Raw genomic sequence first — 16363 nt, forward strand, 5'->3', positions numbered from 1 at the left:
AAGAGTGCCATGAAGCTATCAAAGTTTTAAAGCAGTTAGCATTCCAGGAACAGTGGCACTGTAAAGGAGGCGGCAATATAGAAATAGTTTCATAAAATGGGAGTGATGGGTGAGGAAGATTATGTTGCCTCTTTTTAAGTCAAAGAAATCTTCTTTAGCTAAGCATATGTCCAACTACTTTACAAATGAATGAGACTCAGATTATGGTTACTCTATTTGGCTTTGACAATTACAGCGGATCAACTCCTAATAATCTCGTCTGACTGTGGGCCTTGCTACTTCCCCAGTTTGTACCCCAGACATTTGCTGTTTCTCCTGCCCTTGTGCCCTGATCTCCTCATGGTGGCTTTGTTTCCTTGGCCATCTTTCCTCCTCTTCTTCCTCCTCTTTCTCGTTCTCTTCTCATTTCTCTCCTCAAACCAGTTCACTCCAAAACCACCTACGTCTACTGTCTCCAGTAACTGGCTGTACCCAATTTTATTTAACCAACAGTTCTAAATCAAGGAAAAATGTTTGCACAACAAAAGCTGGTAAATATGAGAAGTCACTCAAAGGTCTAGAGCTTCAGATATAGATTTTAGCATTACAACGCATACCAACAGAACAAACCTTAACACAAATGTCTTTCAAATTCTCCTTTAAATCCGTTTCCCCCCAAAGAAGCTGCCTTTGCTTTAGAAAGGTCTTCAGGCAAGCACTAAAATCATAAGAACCCAGTGAGTAAGCACCAGAATAAGAGCCTGACTTACACCGTGAACACCCTGGCTCCCAGAACTGTCCTCTATAAAGTGGACAGCTCCCGTCTTCACTACTCCTTGCCCTTCTCTGATCATATGTTGGTGGCTTCCAACCACAGATGCAATAGCAATGCCTGTGGTTGTTACACACTCCTCTGTAAGTACAGTTCTTGGCATTGTACAACCTAAAGACAATGGTAGAAGCTCGTGTGTGAATTCAACACCTAAGACTCCCCAGCATTGTTGTAGCCTCTGGCATCAATTTTGGTGATGTATATTCCATCTCAGAATGCTGGGTGTAATCACTGGATGTTTGCAAAAGCCTAAGACTTTTCCCATTGTCACACAGCAAAGTTCAGCTCACTACTGAAATTCCGGATATCTATAGTATGAAGGGTTCTTTCAGTAGGCATATGTTATTGTGTACTGTGTAATTCAAATGCTGATTTCTGGGACCCCACATCTGGTTGAAACCCTTATTCTGAGAATCTCATCCCTCAGTCTCAGTGTTTTGTAAACAATGCTACCCAATTCTTCCCTGATTGGCCAATAAAGAAGCTGATCAGCCAGTGGCTGAGCAGGAGAGGGAACAGGGCCGGACTCCTTCCCAGTCAGGGCAATCAGGGAAGGAGACAGAGGAAATGAGGAATAGCCATGGCGAGAGTCCAGCAGACACCATGAGAAACACCTCAAGCAGAAAACCATCAAATGCAAGTTTCTCGGGGATATTGGCTGGGAAGTAGCAAGATTGGTTTAGAAGATTTAGATAGAGTAGCACTGCTCAGTTCTTGTATCCTTATAGCGTGTTAAATGAATAGAATAGCACAGTCTCATTTATTTGGGAGATAGTCAGGTTAAGAGAAAATAAACACTTACAAAAATGCATTAAACTGTTTACCTTGTGCATCCATATATTCTAGAAATGTCGTTTTTGATACATATTATGCATTAACAATAAAATAGACAACAATGTAATACAATTGAAAATAGGTCATGACAATGGTAATAGTAGCACATACTAATACAGCCCAAAGTTGATATAGAAGCACCTAGAAAATTTCAAAATGGGCATCACAAATATGTACTTTCTTTTCATGAAAAAACATAAAGGATAGATTTTGCATGTACAGTATAAAGAATGTGACCAAATGGTTGGATACAGTAGAGTAAAAAGCAAGATATTCACTTGACTTGAGTAAGACCCTGGGTTCTTGGCTGTGCTGCCTAGCACCATAAAACAGGAAGAGAAAGTTTTAAATCAAAACAAACCTAAAAGTGGTCAATTATATGGCATTAAGAGGCTAGAGAGCTGACACAGCAGTTAAGAGTGCTTGCTGCTCTTGAAGATACCCAGAGTCTGGTTCCTAGCACCCATGCTGGGTGATCCACAATCACCTGTAACTCCAGCTCCTGGGGATCCAACTCTGGCCTTCACAAGAAACTACACACTACACTCATACTTACACAGAGAAAGAGAGAGAGGGGGAGAGAGAGAGAGAGAGATTAAATCATAAAGATCAAATTTAAACATAGAAACACAAGGCTAGTTCCCCAGTGATTTTATTTCAAGATGAAATTCTCAGATTTGTGAATGGTTGCATGAATGTCAGGAGACATCATCGACAATTTCTTGTGGTAATAGACATGGATTTTGTCCATTGTGTGGCTCCAATTAGTTTGGGATGAAGTCAATTTATATTAATAGGGTCCTCCCTATTAATATTAGTCCCCTACTGGACGTAAAACTGCTTTTGAAATTGCACCAGAAATAATCGAAGCAAAGATAAGAAACATTCGAGTACCTAGAAGAATTATTAGTCTGTTGATACTCATATGTACTTTGGCTCGAATTCTTTTCTCATAAATAACTGCAGGACCACTGTTTACACTACCACCTGCTCCTTTTTCTACACAATCTGGTGGTTGCCAGCCTTGAACACAGTGACAGTTGCCTTTGTTGTTACACACCCCTTTATAGTTACACTTACTAACATTGCAGTTAAATCCCATAGTTTGATGAAAAACACATCTTTGTCCTCTACAATATTTCCCTGGGCCACAGGTTGCACCATCCAGTACGAGTCCCATTTCTGGCACTTGTGCCCCATGGTGTGCATCATACCCAAAGCACTGTTCTTCTTTAATATCCGTTACCTTTATGTGATGAAAGGTAGTGTGCTCACCTCCACCAGGAATGAACTTGACACCGTCACAGTGAATCTGTCCACATAAAACATCCTCCTCTTGACATGGCACAGGTTGACTTCCTCCACGTAACTCTCTAATCCCACAGTTTCCAAATCGGTCACCTTTGGTATTTAATTCTTTATAGCATGCTGGTGAAGCATCCTTTACGTTGAATCCAAAGAGAGCTTGACACTGCAGTTGGCGGTCGCTACAGTTTCCTGACATGCAAACTGCTAGTGGAGAACAAGGGGTTCCATCCATGATGTGAAAATTACCTGGGCAATGCTCTGACTTTCCATTACAGTATTCTGGAAGATCACAAATACCAATTTTTTGTCTGCATACTGTTCCAATGGGTGCAAACTTACAAGACTGACAGCATCCTCCTGAAGCACAAACACTGCTTGCAGTGAGCTCACAAGTGGTTCCACAACAATGATCAGAGGCACAGTCTTTAAAAGAACCACAGTCACATTTCTCGCCACTATCCACTACCTTATTTCCACAACGAGGAACTGCATAATTTATCCACTGATATGAAACACGTGGTTGACTCAAGCAACCATCCCAGTCATGGATCCTAGAATGGAGGACACTATGGGAACAATTGCTCATCATATCATGAAGAGTAGGATATTCATGCATGGTACAAGAACTCCTTCTGAAACAAACACAGCCCGGGTAATCATGACCTATATTCAGCATGTGACCCACTGCATGAGCCAGGAAAGAAGCAGCCAGAAAATAATGGTTTTTTCCTACATGTGTATATAATACTCCCCAGTTGGGGTTACATACTCCATCCTGAAAGGCTGCATACTCTGCATTTGAACGTGTATTTGATATAAGAAGAGCTGCAGTGGCATGGTGCATGTCCCAAAAAAAGCGAGCTTTCCAATAGCCATAAAGTTCCATAAGTCTCCAAATATTTCCACCACCTGTGGGGAAGTGGTCACGGTCATTCCAAATACATAGAGCACGTATAAACACAATCAAACCACTTGGTCTATATATGCTATCTGCTATGGTGTTCAAAGTTATTGTTAATTCAAGTGACTGTGTATGGTTGTACCCGCCATCTATGAATACTTGGTGAGTCACGGTGTACATTATTGCTATATTTTTCACATGTACACGCCACAGATAAACGGGACCTGCTCTGGGACTTCCTGCGAGCTTAGTCTCTTTAACAAGGGAGTCACCTGCCTCTGCCATAATCTCATCATTTCTACACTTTTTAGACTTACGTGACCTTTCATCCACCACAAGTAGAGAAATTACATGCTCAAATGTGGAAGAAGATGTCAACGGTTTGATTTCATAAGTGGAGTCATCCACCCGTATCATGCCTTTCAGACCTCCAGTGCAGGTATCTAGTGTAGCTTGGGACCCAGGGACTCCTTCCAGGTAGCTGTAGAAGTAACAGTCCTGAGGGACAAAGGGGTAATCCTCTTGCTGGGCTCCTTGGTCATTAGAAGTATATACAGGAAAGTTTTGAGAAATCATGTTCTTCTTGAGTTTCATGTGGACCACATGTCTTTGTCCCCTAAAGCGCATGCTATAGGTGATGTGCCCTGACATATCACTTTTACCCATTCTCTGGGGAACCTTCCTGGGGATCACAACTTCAGAGGTAGAGAAGCGCCATTTGGGTGGACCATGGGAACAGCAGACAGGAGACAACAGCGAACCAAACACAGAGAGCCAGAGAGTAGCTGACAGGAGGACTCGATTCCAGGTAGATGGTCTGAGGAAGGGAGCCATGGACCAAACCAAATTTGGTCCACTGGGTGGTAGACCAGACTAGACATCAGGGCATGAGGAGAGCAGAGTGAGGCAAGAGGCCTACAATCTCTGGTAAGTAAAGGGAGAAAGGCTGTTACATAACAATGCTGTGCTCATCTAAGCATTGTGTGCTCAGTGACCTGGAGAGTCTATGGTGGAAGACACAGGGAAGAGCAAAAAGTGGGAGGCACTTAGAGAAATAAGTATATTTGGGGTAAAACAGCTCATATATGACTGTGAAAATGTAAGTGGGAAAGGAAACTTGTGGTTTTAGGACAATTATACTTTATATTTACAGATACATACATATATAAACAATATCATATAATATAATATATAATGTAAAATATAACACATGTTACATACATAATATATATAGTACAGTATATATCATATACTCCACGAGGAAAAAATAGACCATTTAATTATGTCCAGAAACAGATATTAACAAGACTTTATCAGGGATCATGTTAGGAGAAATATTGTTTATATAAATAACTTTGAGCCATTTTTTAATCTTCGTGGTCTTTTGCTAATAATTGTTTTCTGTATTTGTGGTTTGTGTGTGTGTTTCTATGTATGTGGGTGTGTCTATGTGTGTGGGTGTGTCTGTGTGTCTGTGTGTCTGTGTGTATGCATATACATGATTTTTTGTGCATTTTTTCTTTGTATTTTTAAATTCTGGTTTATTTGCCTATTTGTTTTATCAAGAAAGAAAGGGCACCGAGCTAGGCGGGTGGGATGGTATGGAGGATCTATCCTGAGGTCCAAGTTGGCATTAAAGTACTGAGAAAGGCAGCGAGGGTGCATCAGCAGGAGTCAAAAGCTTTTGACTTTTGGCAATTTAACTTTCCCTTGTTATTCAGGGGCCAAAAGCTTTTTGGCCCCTGGCTACTTAATTCTCCCTTGCTCTTCAGTGCAAAAATGCCAAAAGTGGATGGTTTCTGGCAATTTAATTCTCTCTTGCTACTTTGGGGCCAAAGATGATGCCTTCTGGAAATTAACTCCTGCTGATAGCCACAGGGAAATTAAGAAAACTTAGATTCTTGGACTCTTTTCTCTTTGACTCAAGGGAGTCTCACTATCCCAGTGATAAAGTCGAAGTTCATTAATTCTTTATGAGCCAGAGAAAGTAGAAAAGAAAATCAGGTACACACAGACATGTATATGCACACTGGGATGGAGCAGGAAAGGTCTACATGGCCACTTTACTGTCTTTCTTAGGTTTACACCTTCTCTGGAAATAGATCACATGGTTTTCTGAGCACTTTTACATTCCTCGAGTTCATAGTAAGTTTAAACTAACAGTTCATGTCACAGATCAATAAGGTTTAAAGAGCTACAGCAAAGTTGTTTACATGTCTGTCCATTAAGGTTAGTAACTATTAAAACATCCATTATCCATTTTTCTGGCTTTTTTATGTCACAAGGTAGAACAGTTTTGTCAAGAGACAAATCAGCTGTCTTGTGTCTTTTTTACTTTTAACTCTTTTATCTGTTCTTGTACCTACAAGAAGTCATCATTTCCTACTTTATGACATTTAGTTACCAGACAGTGGTCTGATTCCTAACCCAAAAGGAATATTTTCCTAGATTGTAAATTTATTCCAAGCCTCCCCGCCACACCCCACCAGGGAAATTAGCCCATGATATGTGAAGGTTTATAGAACTCTATTTGTACCTTTTATTCTATAGGGGTCTTGAGATTACTTGTATCAACTTAGGGAGTTCTATAAAATCATGATCAGGAATTATGAAATCAAAAATTCATCTAAACAGCATTACTACATGAAACTACATCTTCATATTGATTCTGCAGACCTTCCAAAGACAGTAGGTAAATACCCAGAAAATCATTAAATTGACAGGAAAGACATATCAGCAGCAAGAAGCAATAAAGTTTCTAAGGACCCTGCATCTCAGAGCACAACCATTGCAACCATGCACAACAGTGGGCCATCTCTAGAAAACTCAGTTGCTTGTCATAGCCTTTTCTAGATGGCTTCTGAAAGATCTGAAAGGAATTGGAGAATGAAAAATCATGGTAGGAATATGTTGCATGGAATTGTTTTTCACTAAAATCCAAAAGAAGTAAACCAACTGGAGGTGATTGATAGAAGGTTAAGACTACATAGATGTACAGAAAAGGAAATTCGGGTTGCAAAACATAGTTTCTTATAAAATTCAAGTGAGTGATATCAAGTCCTCAAAAACCTGTAAACATATTCTCACCTATGACTGCTCACAGCATTATTATTTCTAAGTTTATTCCAAACACTTAAAATAAAATGCCACTCCTAAGTCATGACACCTAAAGTTTAGTGACAGCTAAACTATTTAATTGAATGATCCTCTACACTAATGTCAACAAATTTCTGACATCTGAAATGGCATGTGTGAATACCACAGAAGTAGTGACTAGGGGAAGAAGCTGGACCAAAGGTTATTCTATATATCTGGTTTCATTTGAAGGGAGCTGTAGAACATTGCAGACTGATGGATGGAATTACTAAGACAATCAGCAAATGCCTGATGTATGGAGTGATAGAGCATGGAAGGACATGTCTGGAGTGATGGAAAATGAGAGTCAAGTATTCTCACATGATGGTGTCTAAGCAAACCTGACCATGTTGCATTTTAAGTGTTTGTATCTGATTGCATGCTAGGCATACTTCAAATGAGTTTGTCTAATAAAGTGTCTTGGTTTAGCTCTTTTTTATACCTCTTTGATCATTCATATATCACTAAGTGAGAGGACCCCTTCTTACCCATTACAATACCATCTTAACACTGTATTACATGTACATAATTTCATTTCATTACGTACAATGACTGACTTACCACCCTCATTCATCTTTTAATCTACTTGGTTTGTTCAGTCTTAGGCTTCCTATTCCTGTGATAAACCATCGTAAAGGAAGTCAACTTAGAGGGAAATTGTTTTAAGTTTGTTCCCACTTAAAACTCTCAGATTACACTTTATGATGAAGGGAAGTTGGGGCAGAAACTCAAAGAGGAACAGGAACCTGGAGGCAGGAATTTTGCAGAGGCCATGGAAGAGCACTGCTTACTGCCTTGCACTCTGTGACTTGCTCAGTCTTTTTTCTCATAGCACCCAGAACCAATCTCCCAGGGGTAGTATCACCCATTGAGCTTGTGTGCTTCATTCCAGGACTGCTTGCTACTGATGCCTTCATATGTTTTTCATTGCTATATTCCTCACATACCTGGTATGGTGTGATTGATTATGGAAAGACCCTCACCTCTTATAGCCTGGTGTGACTACTTCGTGTGTGGTAGCCTACTCTATTGGACAATTTTGCTGCAGATCAACATGAAGATGAACTTTCATAAAATAATGTAGTTTAGATGAATCAATGATTTTATGGAATTCCTAATTTGATTTAAATACTTTTAGAAGGTTATAGTAGTTGATAGAAAATTTAAGGAGATGGTTTAAAACGTTTTGCCAGAAAGATATATTCAAGTTAGAGTTAAGAGCAGAAATGTGCTCCTTTCCTTACAGAATAATGAGGACTGGATAGGTTAGAAAAGGAGCACAGTGAGCTTTCATATGTTGCAAGCACATAATTATACTTGGAAGAGAAAAATACATTTGGGACCAGTTAATGATCAATGAAAACATTCATTCTAGGTGGAGTCTGTGTTGTGGACCTTTTGATCTAGGGGTGTGGCCACATTTTTTTTATATGCACCATGAAAAGGCAGGGTTATGAACAAAGAGTAAATAATTCTATTATAAATATATGAATATGGAATAAACAATTCACAAATTTAGCTGAACAAACTTCAAAAATAAGATGTTACTTAGATGATGATCTGTTTCTTAGTAAATACAAATTGTCACCAGCTAAGCATAGAAAAAAACTTCCTACCATAGACGGGCTTGTTTAAACTTTGTTAATCAATAACAAAATAATTATTGCTTTGGGGTCATGATAAGCTTGTGGAGAGAAAGATACATAAGAACTGTTTAGTTAACTATGGATTTCAAAAGAAGAATACATAATCAATCATCCTTGATTGATTGCAATTTCCTTTTATATAATGATTATAATCTGTTTTTCAAGAATATATATTTGTGGTGATTATCATTACAGAATGCATATTGTGGCTATGAGGCAATCTTTTCCATACATAGAGAACTTTGCCTTGGGTGGTATAAAAGGGCTAAGAGAAAAAGTTTTTGGCGCCTGACGTGATACTGCTCCATCCACCAAATGTGTGTATGTGTATGTAGGAATGTAAACTGTCTTACCAATCACATGGAGTGCTGGGCCCTAATGAATCAAGCTTTATTCCCTCAGAGAAAAACCTGCTGAGTGATCAGTCTAGTCACTGGTTGCCATCAACAGCATCTCCTGTCATCAGGAGCTATCAAAACCAACCCTCATCAGCACTGCACTACTTGTGCTGGCACCAGAAGGCCCTGACAGATGTTCTACAAACTCTAAGAGAACACAGATGCCAGCTCAGACTACCACTCCCAGAAAATCTATCAATCCAAATAGACAAAGAAAAATATCCCATGCTAAAAAGAAATTTAAGAGGCATCTATTTACAAAGCAAGCTCTACAGAAAGCAATAGAATGAAAATTTCAATCTAAAGAGGTCAACCACACCCAACAATAAAAGCAATAATTCTAATAAGCCCAGGAATAAATAATGTCACACCAGTAAATCAAAGGAGGAGGAAAACCCACATCATCACAACAAAATAATAGGAATCAATAAACACTGCTCAGTAATAATTCTCAGTACTAATGGACACAATTCCTCAATTAAAAAACATAGATTAATAGACTGGATTAGAAGACATGATCCATCTTCCTGGTGTATCCAAGAAACGCACTTTAACCTAATCAAAGCTAGACATCACCTCAAAATAAAAGGATGGGAAAAGATATTCCAAGCAAAGGTACCCAAGAAGAAAACCACATAGCCATCTTAATATTTGACAAAATACAACTCAAGCCAAAATGAATCAGAAGAGATAGGAAAGGATACCATATCAAAAGAAAAATCCACCAAGAGGATATTGCAATTCTAAACATGTATGCAATAAACACAACAGCACCCAAGTTCATAAAAGAAATACTTCTAGAGTTAAAATCACATATTAACCTCCATATATCATGAGTGAGTGAATTTAATACTCCACTTTCAACAGACAGGTCATCCAGACAAAAAGTAAACGCAGAAGTATTTGAGTTAAATGACATCATCAATCTGAAGGGTCTAAAAAAATTGCAGAGTATTTCATCCAAACACACAAAAAATTATACCTTCTACTCAGTACCTCTTGGAACTTTCTCCAAAATTGGCCACATACTCATACACAAAGTAAGTGTCAATAGATAAAAGAAAATTGAAATAACATCTTACATCCTACCTGTCTTCAACAGATTAAAGATGGATATCCATAACAACAGAAAGTATACAAACTCGTAAAAAATTGACCCATCACATTGGAGAGCACCAACCACTGACACTATTCATGATGCTCTGCTATGCTTGCAGACAGGAGCTTAGCAGAACTGTCTCCTGGGAGGTCTCATCCAACAGTGTCCCACGCTACGTCTCGCCAGCAGGAACGACGCGGCACACACAGGATCCTACTGCAGAAAAGCTTTAATGCGTCTTGAGAGGGAGAGCATAAGCTTACAATGCGGAGATGCCGAGTGAGGAATAACCGTCCCTTATATAGGAAACTATCCTCGCCTAGGACATGTCACTCTCTGACTGGTCGCTGCCAATTATGCCAGATGACGTACCAAAGCGTACGTGTCCCTTTGAGTAGGGAAGTTACCAGGCGCCTGCGTATTGCCCTTTTTACTAGGTGCGTTCTGCCTGATGCCGGTGCCATCTTGTAATGGAGTATGTGAGGACAGCTCCTCACATATGTGAGGACAGCTCCTCGGACAGCTCCTCACATCTGTGAGGACAGCTCCTCGGACAGCTCCTCACACAACAGTGGATGGAGGCCGATGCAGAGACTCACAGTCAAACATCAGGCAGAGATTGAAGAATCTTGTGAAAGACTGGGAGGTAAAAGAGAGCAAGCTAGAGAAGACGAAGACACCACAACAAGATCTATAGAGTCAAGTAACTTGGGGCCATAGGAGTTCATAGAGCCTGGGCAGCTAACTAGGGATTATGCAGGAGCTGGACCTAGAACCTCTACACCTTTGTAGCACAAGTGAAGCTTGATTTTCATGTGAGTTCCATAACAAGATAAGTGGAGGTGTGGGTAGTAAGGAGATGGACTGTCTCAGTCTCTGTCCCTGCTATTGGACCCCCTTAATCCCTACCTGTACTGCCTGGTTGGGCCTCAGTGGCAGAGGTGTTGCCTAGACCAGATATCATCCCAGGATGTAGTGGTACCCAAGGGTGGCAATGGAAAGAGGGATCTGTCAGTGTGGGACTGGAAGGAGAAGAGGGATGGAGAATAATCTGGATATAAAGTGATTTTCAAGATTAATTATTGGAAAAATAGGACAAGACAGAAATCAAGAAGGCACTTTAAGACTTACTATTGAATGAAAATGAAAACACAGAATACTCAAACTGTGGGAAACAATAAAGGCAGTTGCAACAGGCAAGTTCATAGCCAGCAGTGCCTACAGCAAAAAAAAAAAAAAAAAAAAAAAAATGGAATGGTTTCATGTTAGCAACCTCATGGCACACCTAAAAGCTCTAGAACAAAAAGAACTGACATCCCAAAGAATGAAAACTCAAACTGAGACCTGAAATCAATAAAATTGAAATAAAAAAGCAAACAATACAAAGAATCAATTAAAAACAGTTGGTTCATTGAGGAAAAAATCAGTAAGATTAAAAAATCCTAAGCCAAATAAAAAAATGGAGGGAGAAGATCCATATTAATAAAATTCGAGACAAAAAAGGGACAATACAACAGACACTGAGGAAATCCAGAAAATCATATGGACACACTTCAAAAATCTGCACTCCACCAACCTTGAAAACTTAAAAGAAATGGATTTTTTTAATGTAAACCACCTAGCAAAGTTAAATCAAGATCAGTTAAGCAATACAAACAGACCCATAACCCCTGGTGACATAGAAACAGTAATTTAACATATCCCAACCAAAAATCCCAGGGCCCAATGTGTTAGAGCAGAATGCTACCAGACCTTAAAAGAATTAATGCTAATGTGCTTCAAATTATTCTGCAAAATAGAAACAGAAGGACACTGCCACATCTTTTTATGAGGCCATATTTACCCTGATACCTAACCATACAAAGACCAAGAAAGAAAAGGAATTACAGACTAGTTTCCCTCATGAATATACATTCAAATTTTTTCAAACCAAAAACATTGACACATCGAAAAGACTATCCACCATAATCAAATAATTTTCATTCCATGGATGGAGAGCTGGTTCAACATATGAAAACTGATAAGCATAATATACCACATAAACAAAGAGACAAAAAAGCCACACGATCACGTCATTAGATGCAGAAAAGGCCTTTGACAAAATCCAGCATCCCTCCATGATAAAAGTCCTAGAAAGATTAGTAATACAAGCAACATAATAAAAGTAACATACAGCAAGCTCATAGCCAACACCAACCTAAAAGGGGAAAAATTCAAAAGAGAAGACAAGTCTGGTTTCTGCCTGTACCAAGAGCTGACCCAGTCCCACACTTCCCTGTACCCAAATTCCATTGGGGAGGGAGCTGGACTCTGAGAAGTGTGGACAATCCTGACAGCTCAGGGCAGTCTGCCACTTCTTCACACAATCCTGGCCCAAGAGGAACCTGCCTAGTGCCCTCTGGACAGAGGAGCCTAGGAAGAGTCAGGGACAGGAACCGCCCAGTTTCTGACTGTGCCCAGAGATGAAAGCTAGTCACCAGGAGTGTTGACACACCTGACAGCAGATGTAAGACAAACTTCTTCTGTCCTAGAGACCAGCCTGGAGCACTCAGGACACACAAACACAGGAGCAGTCTGGTACAGGATACTTCTGGTTTCTGCCTGTTGGAAGTAATCCAGTCCCATAGCTCTCTGTACTCATATCCCATGGGGAAAGAGAGCTGGATTCTCAGAAGTGCAGAAAATCCTGAGAGCTCATGGGAGACCGCCATTTCTGCTCACATTCCTGGCCCAAGAGGAACACACCTAGAGCCCTCTGGACACAGGAACCTAGGAGCAGTCAGGGGCAGGGCCCTTCTGGTTTTTGTCTGTGCTCAGAGCAGAAAGCCAGTCACCAGGAGCATGAACACACCTCAGAGCAGAGGTAAGACCAACTCTTTTGCATCAAGCAACCCACCTGGAGACCTCAAGACACACTAACCCAGGAGCATTATGAGACTAAACCTTTCTGGTTTCTGTCTGTGCCCAGAGCTAACCCTGTGACATAGCTCTCCTACCCAGATCCCACTGACAGACGGTCTCAAGGAGTAGTGACACACAGGATTGCAGGAGGGTCAAGACACTGTCAGAGAGAGCAAGATCCAGCTAACACCACAGATAACCAGATATCTAGAGGCAAGCAGAGGAAATTAAGCAACAGAAACCAAGATTACTTGGAATCATCAGAGCCCAGATCTCCCACCAAAGCAAATAATGGATATCCAAACACATTGGAAAAGCAAGATATGGATTTAAAAATCACACCTATGATGATGATAGAAGAATTTAGGAATGACATAAATAACTCCCTTAAATTAATAGAGGATGGGTCATTCCTGAGACTGGAGAGCGGGTGAGAGACCACCAATACTGCCCATCCCTGCCCACATCCCTGGCACAAGAGGAAACTGTATAGGACCTCTGGGAACCAGAAGATAGGGGCACTCGAGCGGCAGGTCCCCTGCGGTCCAGACACCAGCCGAATCTTAAGGGACCCGATCAAAAGCTCCCTGCACCCAAATCCCGAGGGAGGGAGAGCTAAACCTTCAGAGGGGCACCTGGGAAACCAGAAGAGACTGCACTCTGCACACATCTCTGAATCCAGAGGAAAACACCAAACGCCATCTGGAACCCTGGTGCACAGAAGCTCCCGGAAAGGGCGGCGCAGGTCTTCCTGGTTGCTGCCGCCGTGGTGAGCTCATAAGCAACACCCCACGAGCAAACTTGAGCCTCAGGACCACAGGTAAGACAAACCTTCCTGCTCCAAACGACCTGCCTGGTGAACTCAGGACACAGGCCCACAGGAACAGCTGAAGACCTGTAGATAGGAAAAACTACACGCCCGAAAGCAGAACACTCTGTTTCCATAACTGGCTGAAAGAAAACAGGAAAACAGGTCTACAGCACTCCTGACACACAGGCTTATAGGACAGTCTAGTCACTGTCAGAAATAGCAGAACAAAGTAACACTAGAGATAATCTGATGGCAGGAGGCAAGCGCAGGAAACCAAGCAACAGAAACCAAGACTACATGGCATCATCGGAGCCCAATTCTCCCACGAAAGCAAACACTGAATATCCAAACACACCAGAAAAGCAAGATCTAGTTTCAAAATCATATTTGATCATGATGCTGGAGGACTTCAAGAAAGACGTGAAGAACTCCCTTAGAGAAACACAGGAAAACATAAATAAACAAGTAGAAGCCTACAGAGAGGAATCACAAAAATCCCTGAAAGAATTCCAAGAAAACACAATCAAACAGTTGAAGGAATAAAAATTGAAACAGAAGCAATCAAGAAAGCACAAAGGGAGACAACCCTGGATATAAACCAAAGGAAGAGACAAGGAGCTGTAGATACAAGCTTCACCAACAGAATACAAGAGATAGAAGAGAGAATCTCAGGAGCAGAAGATTCCATAGAAATAATCGACACAACTGTCAGTGATAATGTAAAATGGAAAAAGCTACTGGTCCAAAACATACAGGAAATCCAGGACTCAATGAGATCAAACCTAAGGATAATAGGTATAGAAGAGAGAGAAGACTCCCAGCTCAAAGGACTAGTAAATATCTTCAACAAAATCATAGAAGAAAACTAACCTAACCTAAAGAAAGAAATGGCCATAAACATACAAGAAGCCTACAGAACTCCACATAGATTGGACCAGAAAAGAAACTCCTCCCGTCACATAATAGTCAAAACAGCAAATGCATAAAATAAAGAAAGAATATTAAAAGCAGTAAGGGAAAAAGGTCAAGTAACATATAAAGGCAGACCTATCAGAATCACACCAGACTTCTCCCCAGAGACTATGAAAGCCAGCAGATCCTGGACAGAAGTCATACAGACCCTAAGAGAATGGCACAAATGCCAGGCCAGATTACTGTATCCAGCAAAACTCTCAATTAACATAGATGGAGAAACCAAGATATTCCATGACAAAACCAAATTTACACAATACCTTTCTACAAATCCAGTCCTACAAAGGATAATAAATGGTAAAGCCTAACATAAGAAGGCAAGCTATACCCTAGAAACAGCAAGAAACTAATCGTCTTGGCAACAAAACAAAGAGAAGAAAAGCTCACAAACATCTCACATCCAAATACAAATATAACAGGAAGCAACAATCACTATTCCTTAATATCTCTCAACATCAATGGACTCAACTCCCCAATGAAAAGACATAGATTAACAAACTGGATACGCAATGAGGACCCTGCACTGTGCTGCCTAAAGGAAACACACTTCAGAGACAAAGACAGACACTACCTCAGAGGGAAAGGCTGGAAAACAACTTTCCAAGAAAATGGTCTGAAGAAGCAAGCTGGAGTAGCCATTGTAATATCGAATAAAATCGATTTTCAACCAAAAGTCATCAAAAAAGATAAGGAAGGACACTTCATATTCATCAAAGGAAAAATCCACCAAGATGAACTCTCAATCCTAAATATCTATGCTCCAAATACAAGGGCACCTACATACATAAAAGAAACCTTACTAAAGCTCAAAGCACACATTGCACCTCACACAATAATAGTAGGAGATTTCAACACCCCACGCTCATCAATGGACAGGTAATGGAAACAGAAATTGAACAGAGACATAGACAGATTTAGAGCAGTCATGAACCAAATGGATTTAACAGATATTTATAGAACATTCTATCCTAAAACAAAAGGATATACCTTCTTCTCACCACCTCATGGTACTTTCTCCAAAATTGACCATATATTTGGTCCTAAAACAGGCCTCAATAGATACAGAAAGATAGAAATAATCCCATGCATCCTATCAGACCACCATGGGCTAAAGCTGGTCTTCAATAACAATAAGGGAAGAACGCCCACATAAACACTCAATGATAACCTAATCAAGGAAGAAATAAAGAAAGAAATTAAAGACTTTTTAGAATTTAATGAAAATGAAGGTACAACCCACCCAGACTTATGGGACACAATGAAAGCTGTGCTAAGAGGAAAACTCATAGCGCTGAGTGCCTGCAGAAAGAAACAGGAAAGAGCATATCTCACCAGCTTGACAGAACACCTAAAGGCTCTAGAACAAAAAGAAGCAAATACACCCAAATACACCCAGGAGGAGTAGAAGGCAGGAAATAATCAAACTCAGAGCTGAAATCAAACAAATAGAAACAAGAAGGACCACACAAACAATCAACAGAACCAAAAGTTGGTTCTTTGAGAAAATCAACAAGATAGATAAACCCTTAGCCAGACTAATGAGAGGA

At 40.3% G+C, this 16363-nt stretch overlaps 1 protein-coding gene across 1 annotated transcript; it reads right to left on the reverse strand.

Annotated features, from left to right (window-relative positions):
* Nucleotides 1-2281: 2281 nt before the first annotated feature.
* LOC116905234 (disintegrin and metalloproteinase domain-containing protein 21-like) lies at nt 2282-5208 on the reverse strand. The gene has a single exon (XM_032908059.1). The coding sequence runs from the start codon at nt 4686-4688 to the stop codon at nt 2460-2462; it is 2229 nt and encodes a 742-aa protein (XP_032763950.1). The 5' UTR covers nt 4689-5208; the 3' UTR covers nt 2282-2459.
* Nucleotides 5209-16363: the final 11155 nt, after the last annotated feature.

This window comes from Rattus rattus, chromosome 7 (genome assembly GCF_011064425.1).
Source record: "Rattus rattus isolate New Zealand chromosome 7, Rrattus_CSIRO_v1, whole genome shotgun sequence".
NCBI classification, from domain to species: domain Eukaryota; kingdom Metazoa; phylum Chordata; class Mammalia; order Rodentia; family Muridae; genus Rattus; species Rattus rattus.